At 37.9% G+C, this 17,621-nt stretch overlaps 1 protein-coding gene across 1 annotated transcript in view; it reads right to left on the reverse strand.

Annotated features, from left to right (window-relative positions):
• The window catches only part of oxct1a (3-oxoacid CoA transferase 1a), a 53,699-nt gene that overhangs the window by 30,896 nt on the left and 5,182 nt on the right, over positions 1-17,621 (reverse strand). Inside the window, exons 4-12 of the mRNA XM_005741704.2 lie at positions 16,659-16,794; positions 16,379-16,528; positions 15,790-15,896; positions 15,187-15,247; positions 2,983-3,090; positions 2,604-2,718; positions 2,085-2,179; positions 1,429-1,477; positions 956-1,028 (exon numbers count right to left, since the gene is read on the reverse strand). Coding sequence (XP_005741761.1) covers positions 956-1,028; positions 1,429-1,477; positions 2,085-2,179; positions 2,604-2,718; positions 2,983-3,090; positions 15,187-15,247; positions 15,790-15,896; positions 16,379-16,528; positions 16,659-16,794 — 894 coding nt within the window. The remainder of the gene's footprint in view (positions 1-955; positions 1,029-1,428; positions 1,478-2,084; positions 2,180-2,603; positions 2,719-2,982; positions 3,091-15,186; positions 15,248-15,789; positions 15,897-16,378; positions 16,529-16,658; positions 16,795-17,621) is intronic.

The following is a 17,621-nucleotide window of genomic DNA, read 5'->3' on the forward strand; positions in this document are numbered from 1 at the left end:
TGACTTCTGAGGAAATTTTAGATGGCACTCATCATCAGAAAGGTTGCCGACCCCTGTGCTAGAGGTACCACTATAATCCACTATATTAGCAAATTAAGTTTCACTTGTCTCTTTATGTGTGATACTTTCTTCACTAGAAGCAATCTCTGCTTCAGAATAAGGAGTTTAAAGTCCAAAGTAAAGTCCTGCAACAGGCAGTTAGGGGTATCACTAGGATGTCTACAGCTGCACGGATTAGTGCTGCTGCCTACTGTATAATCATAAAGCACTTTAATCCTTTTTGTTTCTGCAAAAGAATGTAGCAGCTCATGGTGGGTGTTGGCCACACACAAACACATACAGACTAAGAAGTGATAAAGTCTAAATGCCCAAGTGTAACATAATAAGTGTGGTGTCTGAGGTAATGTGGCTCACAGCACACCATATGTTGAGTAATTCTTTCCCAGCATATCTGCACAATAGCAGACACACTCACACATGGACAAATTTAGCGTTGTTCCATTCGGTACCTGCCAGTGTGACAGGACAGTATTATTTATGAGCAATATTGAATTCTTGCTGGGAGGACAAAAAGAATTGATACTGCAGGGAGTCTGGGTGGGCAATCACAGTGAGCTGGCAAATCAATAAGAACCGAAGACCTTGGGAATATTTGGAAGGCTGCTGTGTAGTTGTACTGATGACAGTGTTGTCCAGCATTGTGAGTCATGGTTTTGGCCTCTAGTTACAGGTGTTTGGTGCAGGTGATAAGCAAACATGAAATTATGACCACTCTAAAATTCAGTAAATAATAGATTAGAAATGATGTTTTTAAAGGTCTCACTTTATGTATACCTCCAAGCTATAAGTGACTCAATAATTTTTAAGGGACTTACGTTTAAGTCCACCACTGTTAGGCATATCTTACTTGAATTCAACAAATAAGTTTTGAAAAGCTTGTGTGTTATGGACTTACCCTCGGATCATAGCAAATGAGTCATCACTGGAAAAATACGCTGCCCCAGGGAGCACAGTGACAGTCTCCTTCCCTGCAGAAAAGCAACACAAAGCATTGCAATTCATTTATCATAGCAGTGAGTTTAACACTCAACACATCAAAAAGCAACGCACTTTAGAGATGAACATGAAGACAGTAAATAACAAAGAAAAACATACAACAATGGCATTAAAAAAAATTAATGGAAGGCTGAATTCGAGAGGGAAAAACGATGCTGGATAACTGGACACTTGTCAAATGTCAACAAACAAGTATTATCTGAGTAAGTTTGTGCCAAGCATGAAGCAGGCAGGGAAAAAATGGTAAAATAAAATGCTCTTATTTTCCCTAATATTTTCCCAGACCATTTTTCATACTTAACTCTCTTAAATAAATTATCTAATTTTGTCAGAGGACGTGGGAAATTAGATGTTCATTAGGATAACCCTTACCAGCATTAATCAGGTCTGCGTCTACTGCATCCTCAGTGGGGTAGGGACCCTATAAAAAAAGAAATAAAAGGTAAAAAGAAAAAATGCACACATGCAGGCAGGACACATGTCACTCAGCCTGACTGGCCATGGTCTTTGAAGAAAGAGGCACAATCACATTTCTCCGATTAGATGAGGCATCGATTTTCTCTGCTTTCAACAAAGAGAGCAATCTTTTGAGACTGAGGAGGTGGAGAGATCGGTACCTTTTTGAAACTGGCAGTCATAAATATAACATTGACAAATAAGAAATTACCATAGGCGCCTACATTCTGTCAACACAACTGATTGGAGAGCCACTCTATAGCAGCGGCAGCGGCAGCCTTTGTTAAAAGGCTCAGCCGGCAAATAATGAGAAAGAAAAATGGACGAAAAAAAGCGTCAAATTGCTACAATCTCTTACGTAACAATCGAAACACATTTCAAATGAGGGCCCCAACTAGGAATGATGCTGGTTAAATAAATGGCTATTCAGTTTGAAACATGCTTACTGCCACTTCAAAAAAAACGTCTCTGCAAAGAATGAAGAAATATGTAGCTCGTTAGCTTGTTTAGTCAAGATTCAAAGCGCTGAAACCTGAGGGAAGGGAAAAAAAACAAAAACGTAGGGGTCTTACCAGCCCCAGAATCCCATTTTCACTCTGGAGGTGTACAGTGATGTCTGGTTTTATAAAGTTGCTGGCCAGCATGGGGATACCAATACCAAGGTTAGCTTGTATTATTCTTTGTTAAAGACAGTAGCTTCGATATTTGTATTTCTGACAGGGGAAAAAGGTGTTAAGATTAACAAATGCATGCATTGTTTAAACAGTCACTAAACAGTCATGTTAAGTCCATGGTTAATCACAGATCAGTCGATCAAAAACTAAAGATGATTTCACAAGGAAGGGCAGAAGCTGTCACGATAAAATGTAACTAAAGACCACAGGGAGAAAAAAAAAAAAAGCATAGCACATTATGTGCATCATTTATTATGCAACTTGATGATAAAGGAAGCCAAGGTAAAGCATTCTTCTGTGGCAGCTGGATACTTTTTGGTTTGGTTTTCCTGGTGGGCGTTAAAAGTAGGCCACTGCTTCACAAATGTATATGATTTTTTTTATCCTCTCACTGCTTGCATTTCCATCAAAGGATACCATACATGCCATCCTCAAATTCCAGAGCAGCCCTGCGAATGATCCTCTCTCGAACAATGTCAGATTCCTTCTTTGGCTTGGGCTTCTCTTCTTGGCTTTTCCTTACTGTGCGTTTCTGGAAACATATGGAAATATAATATAATCTTGAAAAGTTCATTCTGGTTGAGTAACACGACACATGAATAAAACAACAAAGGCTATTTCTGAACAGTCAAAGAAATGCGAAAAGGCTTGGGAAAGGTTCATCTCTACAGTTCTATCACTGCAGGATTGATCTTTTTTTCTTTTTCCATTACAATTTCATAATCCAGAATGCTTTGCATGCCTTCCAAATGTAATGTGTCTACTTCTCTGAGCTCTTTAATGTATCAATTTGTACCTCAATCCTTTTTTCACAACTGGCGCCCTGGACAACCCTGTGGACATAGATGCTGGGTATGTGGATATCCTCTGCAGCAAAAGCCCCGACATCCACCACCTCTTCCACCTACACAGAGACACAGAGTGATGAGCTCTGACTTCACTTGCAAGGTGTCCCATGATCCTTGAGATTAAAGTTCAGATAAAGAAACCATGCACAGATGGAATTACACCACCAGAAAATAACCTTTGCCTACCAAGCTATGAAATTCAAAAGGTGAAATGATAAAAATCCAGTAGATATTTTCGCACTCTGCAGGCAAATCTGAAGATTTCTTCTTGATTTTTGGGTTACTATACAAATTCTTAAGGCTTTAAAAATGCAAGTACTGTAAATAAATGTAAAAACAAATGAGACAATTTAAGTTTGTTACTAATATAATTCATAATTGAGCTTCAAACATCAGTGGCGTTAATGCTGAAGAAAACATTTGTCCTAATATGGCCTCAGAGGTTTTGAAATTATTCTACTATCATGTCTTTCACAGGGAAGAGACAGTAAATATTTGTGGAAAAGTTGCATTTATTCTTCTAGCAACTCCACTGAGCCCAGTGAAAGCTGTCTGTGTACCCAAAGTCAGCTTGGCTAACAGAAAATAGGAATCGTCTGACACACCAAGCCCAGGGGATGCAGCTTGATCCTAAGATCAAAAGCAGCGAGAGTAGGGGTGTATGGAGGAGATTGTATTCATGCTGTGGGTATGCTGGCCAAACTAAAAATAGAGGTCAAAAGGAACCTTTTCACCATTACGTGGAAAACAATGGTTAGTTCCAAAAACGTTTTTCCAAGGGTTAAATTTCAGATCAGTTTATTCTGATAATATGGAATAAACCATCTCGATCATTGTCGTACTTAACATGACAGCAATATAAAAATCGTGTACATGTAGCAGGCAGTATATTGCTGACTGTGACAGAAAGTGCACCACCTTTATTTAGAAAGTGTACAGCAGCAGAAGAGGAGTATACATCTGGGATTCTTTCTGTCTGACTAACAAGACAGTGATGGAAATGGCTATTGATTTCAAAAGAGTTGGGTCATCATGACTAGGATAGGAACCTAACAACGAACCTGCCTCCTCCTCCTTGCTATAAACTGAGCCTGCAGTTACACAGGTGTTTAGGGAGACTTGTACGGCATGTGTGGGATCCATTAAGCCTTGCTGCCCATGCAGGTCTTCTCTAGGTCTTTTTGCAGTATCCATATTTACAGTAGGCTGTAGCATTAAACACTACAGTCCTAGAGATTTCAAATAAAGGACTCAAACAAAGCTGGGACTGACAAAAAGCCTTTTTTTGAGAACCAATTTTCCTTTATCAAATAGATGAGACTTCAATGGGACGGATGTGCTGTTTCTTTCTTCCAGGAGATTCTTCAAGTGGTTGAAATAATAAAATTAAAATGAAAAATGGAAAAAAATAAAAGTGTTTCCACACCTCTGGGGACCAAAGACGACTCAGCCGTGACAACATAATTCTCGCCCTCATTTCTACTTTTCAGTGCTTTACTCCTGTGTAGTTCAGAGTGTAACCTGCTCATTCTATTTACATGAGGGGCAAGCAGTCGTTCAGAGCAAATTGAATTGAATCTTTCCTTATCTCTACTTCCTCCCTCAGCACTCAGCCCTGACTGAGAGGAGTCAATGGCTGAGAGTGGATCCCATCTTAGCGTTGTCATGGATACACAGGCTTTGGTCTCTCATGAGCTAGGGCCACTCAGGACCATAAAGTGATTTTAGACTCTTTTGCTGGTTCTACTCTGGTTTATGGTAAATCTCTGATGCTCCAGAGTGGAAACGAGGCCATGCAAGATGAGACTGATGCAGCAGTCCCACACACTCACCCACATCTTTCTCTGGGGGCTTGATCTGTCTTGGTGAGAAGCATGATTTTCTTAGACATCTTCATTAAGCAAGATTGTGCTTGTCATGTTATTAAAAAAATGTTTTAGTCTTATGACAAGGGAAACCTGGGGGAGGAGGATTACAACAAATATCTGGGGTGTAAATTTCTAAGAATTTTAAGATGCATATGAAAACAACATCAATCCCTTAATTAGAAAAGTATATACAATTGTAAGACCCTGAAAAACAAAAAACGAAAAACAAACAAACACAGAATTCACACCCAAGAGGCTGGCTTTCCTCATATTGTTTCATTGGTCTCACACATGCAAACAAACCATGTATTCAGCTCCATTTTCAATTACCCTCCCAAAGCTAAGTCAAAGCACAATAACAAGCTCATACAATTTAAATGTGCTGTGTACATAAAAAAAAAAAAGCCTCTCTTCTTTTCATCTATGTGATGTGTCCCGGCTACACCACTGCTCAGATGTAGTTCAGACAGAAGGTTCAACGGATGTGAAAGGATAAAGCACTAAAATAAAATAATACACACACACAGACACAAACACACACACAATGAGCAGGTGCGTAACACTAGCAAGCAGGCACACATGGACAGACATTGATATTCCCGTATCTGTAGAACGATTTTCACATCAATGAGAGCGGAGCGAGGCATGAAGTGAGCTGGCAGGAGGATAGAGGGAATCAAAGTGCCCTCTGGGGACGTGGCAAGCGTTTTTTCATGAGTTTGTGCTTTTTTAGGCTGTGAGCTTTGTCAAATCTCGTTAATCTCACACTGATCAGTGTGCAGTGCTATCAAATTCCTAGAATAAACCATAAACGGTGATGTGGCGCACACCCCTCGTTCTTCATTCACTAAACGACACTTGAAATACTATGCCATGCTAATGAAATATGATAAACATTTAAAAAGAATAACAAAAATAAAATAGATGGACCACATTTTTAAGTTGATTGAACAAAAAGTACTGCAAGATAAACTAAATATAACAGAAATGATTTTACGTTATATCGTTTTAGTGGTTACAATAGTTGCAGCAAGTGAAAATATGTGCACAGTATTTTTTTAAAAAAAGGTTGCACAATAATAGGTCCGAGACGCTACAATGTTCATCACACCCTTGATTACAAAGGCACTGAGTGGAATAAACAAAGAGCACTGGTAATTGCCCCTTTTTAATAGCCTAAGTGATGAGTGCACAAGTACAGCTGCATTACCACTCCTCAGTGTACACACACAGCACGGTCCAATTTCTCCATTTAGAATACCATAAGAGTGCAGACAACACTCCCTTCTGTACTTAACACATCAGATACCTGTTGCTGCTATCGTGGAAATTTTATATTACTGAAATAAAAATTATTAAATAAATAAAAACAAACAAGAGATACTATCATATATCCTATACTACTGAAATAAATAACTTGTAAATAAATGGAAATTCCTTATATTGTGCCATTTTTATAGAAATTGCTATGCAAATACAAATTCTTATATATGAGTTACAACAACAGCATCTACAGACATCTACAGCAGAGACAGTAATTCCGCTGTGTAGTGATATACTGTTGTTTAGTTGTTCCCCACACAGTGAAAACTTACATTTGGAGTCAGTATTTTTGCCATCTGAACACACCTTGTGAATATTGTCTTAAAGCTGCGTCCAAACTGGAAGCAATGCTCGTACTGATGGCTGATCGCTTGCAGACATTCCAGGCTCCTGTTGCCTAGGTAACACTTAAATGTTTTTATTATCGGGTCGTACATCAATCAACAGTATCCTGCGTTGTCACCTGGAAGTTGAGGGAAATTCATCTGGGTGGGTAACACCCACTTTGCTTAGCCAGTGGTTATTCACCCTGCAGTCACTGAATATCATTCACTTTTTATGGTCTTCCAGTGTGACTCTAGCTTAAGATTGGTTCCAAAGGTGAATTTTGATTGCATGGTTATCCTTTCTTAAACCTCAACTTGACTTCCATTTTAAAGATAATGACTCGATTTAATGTGTTATTATGTTTTGGGGAGTTTTTTGTGGCAGAACTTGCTAATATATGTAGCAAAACTATAGATAAATCACTATAGTTACACAGTAAACTGGAATTATCAGTGTCATTTCAGCCAGAGTTCTAAATATTACACTCAAAGAAGTCACCAAGACTTTCTAAACATGGGATTTGTGGCAGCTGGAGAAAATTCTGCAGTATATGCTCCTTCTGCACCAGGGAGCAGCTGCACCCCTCTGTGACCCACAGTGCTCTCATGCACTGCGAGACCTTGAGGGAGAAGATTCTAAAATTGAATGTCTAATGTTATTTTAAGAAAAAGACAGATCAGAGATTTCGGTGTAGCATGTGTTTGTTAACTAGTTAGCATACAGGCTACTGTATACCTAACTAACTTCCCCAATCAAATGGCTTATCAAAACAACTAAAAACAAATTTGGCATTAAATTTTTTTATTTCTTTACATCTCTTTATTTTATTTAGGGATGCAAGAACTGAAACATGACAGTCAAAAGGTCAAGGGAAAGAAGGTGTGGCTACAGGCAACCGGCAACAGGGCATGATGATGACAGTGACACCACACTCTCATTACTGTGTTTATTTATAGCCTCTCAATCTTCCTCCTATTGTGCACTTGGCCACGCATGGTTTCCACATTCAGGGCAAAGCTCCGGCTATATCCCCTGACCTAGTGCACTGACATCACGAGCAATCTGTTTCTCCTCCGTGGAAGCTTGCCTTGCCTGTGACAGATTTTATGCTAACCAGGAAATGGCAGATAGCCAGCCAATGTAAACCTTGACAACATTACAGAACTAAAAATACATTTTTCAGATGCCACACATTGCTCACCAAAGCACCTTGTATCATTTGGAATGGATTTCTGCACTCACAGCTCAAATGGCAATGTTTACATTTCAACTAACACATAAGCCTTCTTGCAATGTGCTTCAGATTCAGATGACGGGCAGTTGCGAGGAAACTTTAAACTTACAGTCAGACATTCGGTTTCTGCATATGTTCAGCAAATCTGTCTTCTATCACACTTTCACAGTGTCTCCCTCTGCTTTTACATTCAACCAGTTCATCAGACCCTATTGACTGTCAATCAGTAAAGTATATTATAGACTGTCAGTGACATTTTCTGATGCATTTATATAAGCCATGAAAAATGTCAGCAATGTTCTTGAAGTAATGTTTATGTCAAGCAGACCTACTCCTAGAAATGTCAATGCCAGCCTTTAAAATGAGGCATGATGTATTCTCTTATGTTCAGGAGAAAACTTCAAAATTGGAACAATAACAAAAAACGAAACAAAAGACACTGCTGGCCAGCTGCTATTGAGCTGTGTGCAATATGTTTTGAGATATCAGTTCAAAACAAGTATGACTACAACAATCTACATTAAAGATTTTTAGTCAATTAGCATTCAAATAACACATTTCCCCTTGTGGCAAATGTATATTCTAAATCCCCATAAGCTGTGCAAAATGTGAATATAAAGAATAAACTGCACATTTTTGCACATAAAATTCAATTCATGAACCTCCTTAGGCAGGAAATGATGGAGAAAACAAGTGGTTTCTAATTACTAGAGAACAGTAGCTTGAGTAATGATGTCAGTGGAGGGCACAAGTCAAGAACAAGACTAGAAAACTCAACAAGGCATTAGAAGTTATGCAAAATAGCTAAAAGGAATGTAGCCTGTATCAAGTAATCGAAATTTCAACAGTTACTAAAGGAGACAGAAGGCATTCTGATCTACAGAAGACCACAGCAGCGGCTTAAGATAATACCCATCATGCATCCATCGATCAATCTTTTTCCACTTATCCAATTCAGTGTTGTGAGAGAGGGGGACCTGGAGCCTATCCTAGTTGTCATTTAGGCGAAAAGGCAGGTTACACCAGCAAGTCCCCAGTCTATTGCAATAATCCCTATCATTTCGAGGAAAAACACAGTAGTAAACTAAAACTGACACCTTGCAGCTTTGTAACTCTCCAAAAACAGTAAAGCTGCAGTTTACAACCATGTTTGTCTAGAGCCTCCAGTAAATAAAACAAATCACTTTATCATTTAATTATAAAAGATATATTGATCATATCACAAATATGAGGCATATTTTTGAGTTATGGCCAAAGACATTTTATAATCGGTGACTTTTACCTTTAACCAACGAATTCTATACCAATCACCCTCGAATCCAAGTGAACGATTTCCTGAATTAATTGTATTCACAACAACAGCCAGACATGAGGTCACAGTGACCTTAATCTCTGACCTTTAACCGCCAATTCATCTTCATTCCAAGGGAATATTAGTGCCAAGTAATTTAACAGATATAGTGTTTACAAAAAAAGGGAAGGATAATCACAAAAAATCTAATTATCCAGCCAATACAAAACATGTTCCCAAACTATGATTGAAACTAAATTCCTTTTTTAATTAAAAGGTAAATTTCAAAGAGTAAAACAGTATACACAAACAATGTTTAAACCCTTAGTTATTCCAATTTTTGTTTCAGCAAACATCCAGTGGGAGGCTGACCTGGAAATCTGAGCATGGGGGTTATTTATTACCAATTAGACCTCTTGCCTGGCTAAAAAACAAAAAAACAAAACACACTTCCAAATACCTTAATTTAATTCATGCATGATTGGATTGCTGTGCGTGCACAATAACACCCACACAACTACACTGCGCTGCTACAAGAGAACATCTGAGTCATTTACTGTGACTGATGATCGAACAACTGCAGAAACCACTGCTTGATTCAGTCTCTGGTGCACTGAATCCCACAATGCACTGGGGCCTTTCACTGTACCTGTGATAAGGGAATAACCGGACCAGCTGGACACCCTGGAACACAGAACAATTGAATAGCAGAGTTTGGTTGCCTAGCAACCATGGAAGGAGCCAGTGATGATAATGGTAATTTTTCTTTTTTGTGTGTGTAATTTGCTTTTGTGTTATCTTGTTTACTGGCACCCTTCCAATCTCCAGGATTATAAATTCCATTAAAAAAAGTAGACGGCATAAACTGGCACATAAACTACAATCGTCGGTCAACGAGCAGCGTGGAGCACTAATGTTAGCTATGTGTGAGACGGAGTTACAATAATGTGAACCATTAAAGAATATAACAAGATGTTAATCAATTTATCTCCAAGATGCGTGAAATGAACTCAGCCGGGTACCACCGCGGGGTTATTGATATATACCAGGAGATCATTTGAACTTGCTTTCCATAACTGCTGTTAATTTCTAAAAAAAAAATTGAGCCTCAGTAAATTTGACTTTGATGACTTTGATTCCTGGCAGTATGTAAATAGTTCAAAGAGATGCTTTTAATGAAAGCTATAATTTTATGTGCATATTAAGTATAGATATTCCAGATACTTCAGGTTTCTTCTTTTAGTCTGCGAGTTAAATGCCGTTCAATCCCTTTCAAGCACAGGAAAGAAAATTAAAGAAGAACGGGTTAGCTAAACAAAACTTTATTCAACAATTTAATGGACATAAGCTTTTTGCTGAAGAAGAAAGTCGCCTATGCTTATGAAACTCATTTTGAAACACTTAACTGTGTGGATGTTCTAGTAACTAATTAAAGCCAATGACCAGAATCACATTAATAAGATTTGGGTTTTAGTCTGGCTATGATTACTGGACTTAATTTCACAGATGATTAAGTATTTTCAAGACTTAAACTAATATAATCTAGCTTTCATTTAATAAAACAATCTAGTTGTTTAGGTATAGCTACAACTGCCAGAGTGTGGAAATTATTTCCCTGAAGTTCCCCGGGTCTTGCCAAGCTCTTGACTGCATTTTTGCCCTTTTTCATCAGTAATTGCTTAACAGTTTGGTCTTTCTATACACCAATAAGCCACAACATTAAAACAACTGACAGATGACAGAAATAACACTGATAACCAGTGTAATATGATGACAATCCCACTCCCCCTGCACCAGTAGGAGGCCCCATACAAACAAGACACTCCCATGCACCACAGAAACTGCTTGGGAAATACAGAAAGAAGACTACAGAGAGCTCAGAGTTTTGACACAGCCTCCATACGCACATATCTGATCAAACATCTGTGGCAAATTCTAGAACAAGCCTAATCCCAAAAAGTCCCACCTCGTAACCCATAGTTTCACTGTCATACACCCCTAGATCCCCTGTGTCCATGCACCAGAGCTTAGAGCTATGGGGGCAAGGCCCTTCACAGTATTAGGTGGGTAGTTTTATTATTAGGTAGCTCAGTGGAAAAATACAGTACAGTTGATGTGCAACACAAGCTTGGTGAAATGGCGTGAGCTAAAAAGCTGACCAAGTTAAATGAATGGCTTGAGAAACGCCTCACTCTGTCTGCTCCTTACACCAAGACAACAGGGTCAATATTGATTCCAAAATCACCAGATTTATGATCAAATATGTCCTGAATCCTGAGAACAATTTTACTGGCATAGAGACAAGTAATTAGTCTCTATGCCAATATGCACTATGCAAGACAAAAAGGCTCTTAATAGGGCCAATCACTTTATAGTCCTCAATAAATTGTCATAATGTTAATATGTTACCTCCACTGCCATAAAAAAGGGACCATAAAACTGGCCATCTGACAAATCACTGTGATAGAACGAAGCAGTCAGAGAACCATAATGGGATTTTAAGTTAGACATTTATTTAACATAAGGAACCTGTTATTATTTATCACTCTGCACACTAATTTTAAAGTGGGTGAGCAGAAATGAGGAAGGGGACTCACTTTAGGTCAGTGTCATTATTATATTATAAAAAATTAAAAAAAGAAAGAAAAACAAGTGAATCAAATGGTTAAACAAAGCAGGACTAGACTCAGATTCAAAACATGTAAATTCTATTTGATATCATTTATCAGACCACATCACAAATTACAATGAATGCCTCTTAGATTAAAAAAAAAAAAAGTTGATATGTGGATGACTCGTTTTGTAATTAGAGCACAATATGAAAAAGGAGTAAAGTAGAAAAAACTTCAAAGACTAGTCTGAAACTGGCAGTTGTTTGACACAGTCTAGTTGTACTACTGGCAGGCAACGTCAAATTCCATTAAAAAACAGATTAATTAAGTTCAGATGCAGATGTGCAGCTTTCTGTCCTAAAGTAAAATTATTTGTGTCAGATTGGAGAAAGCACTTTAGGAGAGGTTAATTGACTGACATCAGTTCTTTACCTTAATAGAACACTTCAAATGACATTGCTTTAGCTTACCCATATATGTCAAGTACTCTGCTGAAGAGTAAAATATTAATAATTTAGAATAATCCCATTCTAAACATTAAGAGTAAACTTTTTTTTATTTCTCAATCCATGACAATTTGCAGATGCCATTCATGTTCATAACTGTTTTCAGATCTTGCAATGTGAAGTACATCCTGCAAGCTTATGTTGTGATCCAAATCCCACATTCAATTTTTCACGTTGATCAACCTGTCTTTCATCCAATGCCTGCTACTCATCACTGTAGGTAAGTAAAAAGGTTGGTAAAAATGTCACAAATGTATCTTATGGAAAACACTTCTATTGTAGCCTGGACCTATAATTGCCAACAACAGCAGCTTCATACATGACTCAGGTGATTCTAGGCTCAAAAAGATAGTCGCAATATTCGGTTCAACCAATTATACTTAGATCTTAGCATTGTGATTATTATTATTTAAATTATTATTAAATCCAATAGCTGTAGTACATTTCTTTGTGGTAATAGGCCATCGCAAACATGTTTCAATAAGTAAACCAGTCATACCAGTCAATCCGTAAGTCAAGAGTGCGACCCTTTAAAAACCAGAAAATCCCCATGGGTCACACTCAATCTTAAATCTTCACTCTAACCAAAATACAAGAGAAAGGGATTTTTTTTTTCAAAACAAACAATAAAAGTTGTTTGCTATACATTGCTAATATTATCCAGTAATATCCAAAGTGTTAAGGCCAATGTTTGACCCAACTACTTTTTATATAACTAAAAAATGTATATAAATAAGAAAAGACCATACTTGTGAGTAATTTCAAACTAAATATCTGTTATTACTGCAGCCCATCTGCAGTACTTCTGTGGCCCAACAGGGGGCTTCAGCTCAGAATTTTATATAAATAAAATTGAATTGAGTTGAACTGAACATCGGTAATTACTGCATTATACCAATTGTCAAGAATTAACTGATATTTACACAATATTAGGTCATTCCATCAGTTCATTTACCATCATATATCCAGATTTTGGTCACCGCATCTACTCTTCTGGGTGAATAATAGGGCACCCAAAGCCAGACTCTGCATTGGATTGAACATGCCTAAAGCATGACATCTTGAGATGCATGAACAATCTTAACTCTACCACTGGATTTCTACCTTTCATATTTGTGATTCTATTCTTTCAGTCACTACATGCAGCACATGCCCACAGGTGACAGCAGAAACAGAGATAAACCTGTAAAACCTGTAAAACGTCAGCTGTGCCTGCGCCCTCATCTCTCTCTTTACTTTAACAAACCATTACAACATCTACACTACTGCAGACACAACCCGCTTGTCAATCTCCTGCTCCACTCTAGCCTCACTCCCCAACTCCTTCCCAACCTGGAGCAGGTAGTTGGCTGCTTTTCATCAGATGTTGCAGGAAAGCTTAACGGCCAGAGTGTTTCTCAACAGCATTACTCATAAATGGAAAGTAAATGGTTCAAATGAAATGGGTTCTTTATTATCAATACTCAAAGGTTTGGCTGGTCACTGAAATTTGGTCTGCAATGGTAAATAGAACACATAACAGCTCCATAGTGATAAAAATGTACCCCTATGTTTTCAGACATTTCTAATCAACAGCAGATTAAATCTCCGGTCCAGCAACAATGGAATAATTGAAAATGCACTCAGATTTATGAGAGACCCTTTTCTAGCAATTTATTTTCAGAAAGTGCCAGTTTTTTCATGGTTTTTCACACAGTTTTTCTCCCTGCTGCTCTCTGAAGCAAGCCATGTCTATATGCGAGGTGTGAAGCTGTGTGTTAGATAGGCGGAGAAAGAGACAAACGCACATACACATGGAGGGAAGAGATACGCAATAACATTTTTCTAAACAGTCAAATGCTAGACAGGTGGGTAACCAGACAGAATTCAATTTCACTTCAGTTTTATTCACAGCAAAATTCATCTCAGGGCACCTTGAAGACCGTACCATATTATACAGGGAAACTACGTATGTCACAGACAACCCAGAAATAGCTGGACACACTCTGATGCTGGTCACATAGCTCTAAAAACTGCATTTATTTTTAGTGCCAGGACTCTAAGAATATCCCCTGTTCAAGTGGACAATTTCAGTTCACAAACATACACACATAACCTTTTACCTCTATTATACATTTTTAGTTGTTTTGTTTCTACCCAACACAACATGAAGCATTTTCCACTGGCGAAACTTATTTCAGTGGTCTTCAGCAACATTCGATTTTAAATAAATTATTGACCTAAGCACTAGATTTTAAATAACCAATATACTGTAAACTAATAACACTGTGATTACATAACACTTAAACTGATTTAGAATTTAATTAAATACATCTGATCTAAACTGGCTTCTCTCTCATATTGGCTGTTATCCTCCCCACTCTCCTCCCCTCATCTTACTGGTTAACTCTTCCCGGCCCCGTTTGTACCTCAAGAGCACTTGGCTAGTTTCAAACTATTTTCTAATAACCTGCTAAATTGATTCTAGTTAAGAGTTAATACTGCCATTAACTTATAGTTCTGGTTTTTACTGACCAGCCTCCTGACATGCATACTATTAATAGCACGTTGAAGAATTGTGCCTCTGACACTGACAGCACACACAGAGAAAGACAGTGAGCGAGAGGAACAGTGAGAAAGGCAGAACCAGAAATATTTTATGCCATATCAAATTTTTGCCTTTTCTAAATGTTGTTTTTGTTTATCTATTTTTATTTTATTTTATTTGTTATTGTTGATTTGTGAATAGCCCAAAAGGGTTTGAGAGTCTTAATTTGGACAGTGTTTACTCATCACTGTGTTTGATGGTTGATTTGTACAACTTATTTACAAGTTTACCTTTTTCAGCTAGTGGGCCTAGAAAATGAAAACTTAAACAATGGATGCAGTAAAACAATAAAGTAAAACTTATGTGTATATTCCACTCACATCCAATCCACTAGTGGAAATGTTTGAAGAGGAAGTTTGCACATGCTTTAAAAAGCATGTGACTGTGATGTTGCAGTTACATACCTCAACTATTGTGGTTTTGGCTGCCTTGCACATGGGCTGGTTGAAGTTCCTAGCTGTTTTCCTAACACAAACCGAGACATACATATTGAATAAAATGTAGTGGCAGCAAATATAATATATAAACCAGAAAGTGATTTCAAAATCTCTCAATGTGGTGTCCATTATGTTATATCCTGTTTAGACTCAGAGTACCAGAGGACACTGCTCTCTTGTGGTGAAGAATTTTACTACATTCAATTTGGACATGCACTGGATTGGTTCAATGTTACTCATGTAGGGACCTATGCATAACCTAAACTTTGCTATAACTAAAAACAATATCTAAACACAAGAGTAAATTGAGAGCATTATTTAGATTTTTCTAACTTTTGCAGCATCAATGCATATAATTGAACAGAGCTATATTAGTAGTAATGAATGATAATCCCAGTCCAGTTCAAAAATATTCTGTCTGAATAATTAAAGACGACGTATGCGCCAAAGTAGATCTGCAGGCTGAGAGCAAACAAGAGCTGACAAAGTTAATAAAGGCTTAAAATGCACTATGTTCAAATATCTCAAACTTAAGACAACTTTAACACAACAATCCATGTCATTAATTACCTGAAAACAATGTTCCCGGCCTTGTCAGCTTTCCAAGCTTTGATCAGTGCAAAATCTCCAGTGATGGCTTTCTCCATGACGTAGTGCCTGCCACCAAACTCCCTCACCTGTGTACAACCAGGTGAGAAGTTACTTACAGGATGAACTAAACAGTGAGCTGTTTTAAAGTTCTATTTTTAATTTTAGACTTGGTCTTTGTAGTTGAGTCTAAACTTTGTCATGCTATAGATTCTGTGGCATTTAAATAAATCTGCAATGGCTACTATTCAGGGTTACACATTACACCACCTGTGTGAAATCTCCAAAATATTTTTTACACTTAAAATATCAATTTTGACGAGGCTCTTTTCCTCAGTCACAAGACATGTGTCGCATGCCAGTACCTAATGGAGATTTATTCAACTCACTGTGTAATTTACTGTATAAAGAAACTGGATTTCAGTGCTGCTGTGCACTACAACAGATCAGACCAGAGCTCTTGGGAATCTGTGCATTATGAGGACAATTCAAGGCTACTATCATGTAACCCACTGAAGTTCAGCTACAGCACTTAATTCCAAAACTACAACAGGGATTACAGCACTCTCACCTCTCTCTTTTCACTGGCAATGGCAATGCTACCATCTTTGTTGTACTTGATAGGAGAGCCACCCTCTTGGATAAGAGTACCATAGCCAGTAGCAGTGAAGAAGGCTGGAACCCCAGCTCCCCCTGCCCTGATTCTCTCTGCAAGAGTACCCTGTGGGGGGAAAAAAGTGACAGATTATGAGAGGCGTACAAGAGAAATCCAGATACATGTCCACAGCATGTTTGTTAAAAACTGTATAAGCCTTGTCACTTGACTTTTTTTTTTTTTTTTTTAAACCAACCTGAGGCGTTAGTTCCACTTCCAGCTCCCCTGACAGATATTGTCGCTCAAATTCTGCATTCTCTCCAACATATGAGGAGATCATCCTCTTGATCTGCTTAGTCTGGAGCAGCAGGCCCAGGCCAAAGTTATCCACTCTAAGGAAAACACACACAGCACTAACTTACTAAGCTTTGTTTTGTTTATTAAATTAACTTAAGCAGTTTTTTATAAATATAAGCTGATCTAAAGGGTACACACAAGTGTCTTGTTGTGTTTTATTTTACATTTCATGTTATTACATTTCAAATGAATACATTTTCATTTTTTATTTGACATTAAAGCACTTTTCTGTCAATACTCATTTATTTCTAGCAACTATGCTTCTTTTTCCTCATAAGAAACTATCAACGTCCTATCTTCCTGCAATTTCCACCATTTCTTATTGTTAACGCAAACGCTTAGAGAGGTTATTCAAGGTTGTAACTCAGTCAAGCTGAAACGGATATGGCTCCCTTTTCTGATCTTAAGACAAAGCAAAGACAGTCACAGTCCAGCTGTGGCCTATTCACAGCCATAATCACAGTACATTTGATCAAACACAGCTGCTGAGCCTGGGGTTGCCACTGAGTCAGATTTTTCTGAGCATGTCTTTGTTTATTGTCTGTCAAAACCGCACGGAATAATTGTGCTTGAAAGAAGCTGTGAAGCTCACACTGGTCCGAAGTGTGTCTTACACCTGCTGCACATAGGGTGTCACGTATTTAGACCACCATACCTGGACAAATCCTCATGACTCAACAGTTGTGAATACATTTTTCTAGCCTTCTTTGACAAACATAAATTGCCGAGTCCCTCAAGCAACTGTTTGATTAGCTATGAGAGGACTGGCTTTTTGTGGCTTTAAAGCTCTTTCATACCAAACAAGAAAAACAGATGGCAATCGAATCAAGTTAGTTTCAATCTGTCCAAACTGTATTTTTGC

This window comes from Pundamilia nyererei, unplaced genomic scaffold (genome assembly GCF_000239375.1).
Source record: "Pundamilia nyererei isolate P.nyererei 1_Seehausen unplaced genomic scaffold, PunNye1.0 scaffold00113, whole genome shotgun sequence".
NCBI classification, from domain to species: domain Eukaryota; kingdom Metazoa; phylum Chordata; class Actinopteri; order Cichliformes; family Cichlidae; genus Pundamilia; species Pundamilia nyererei.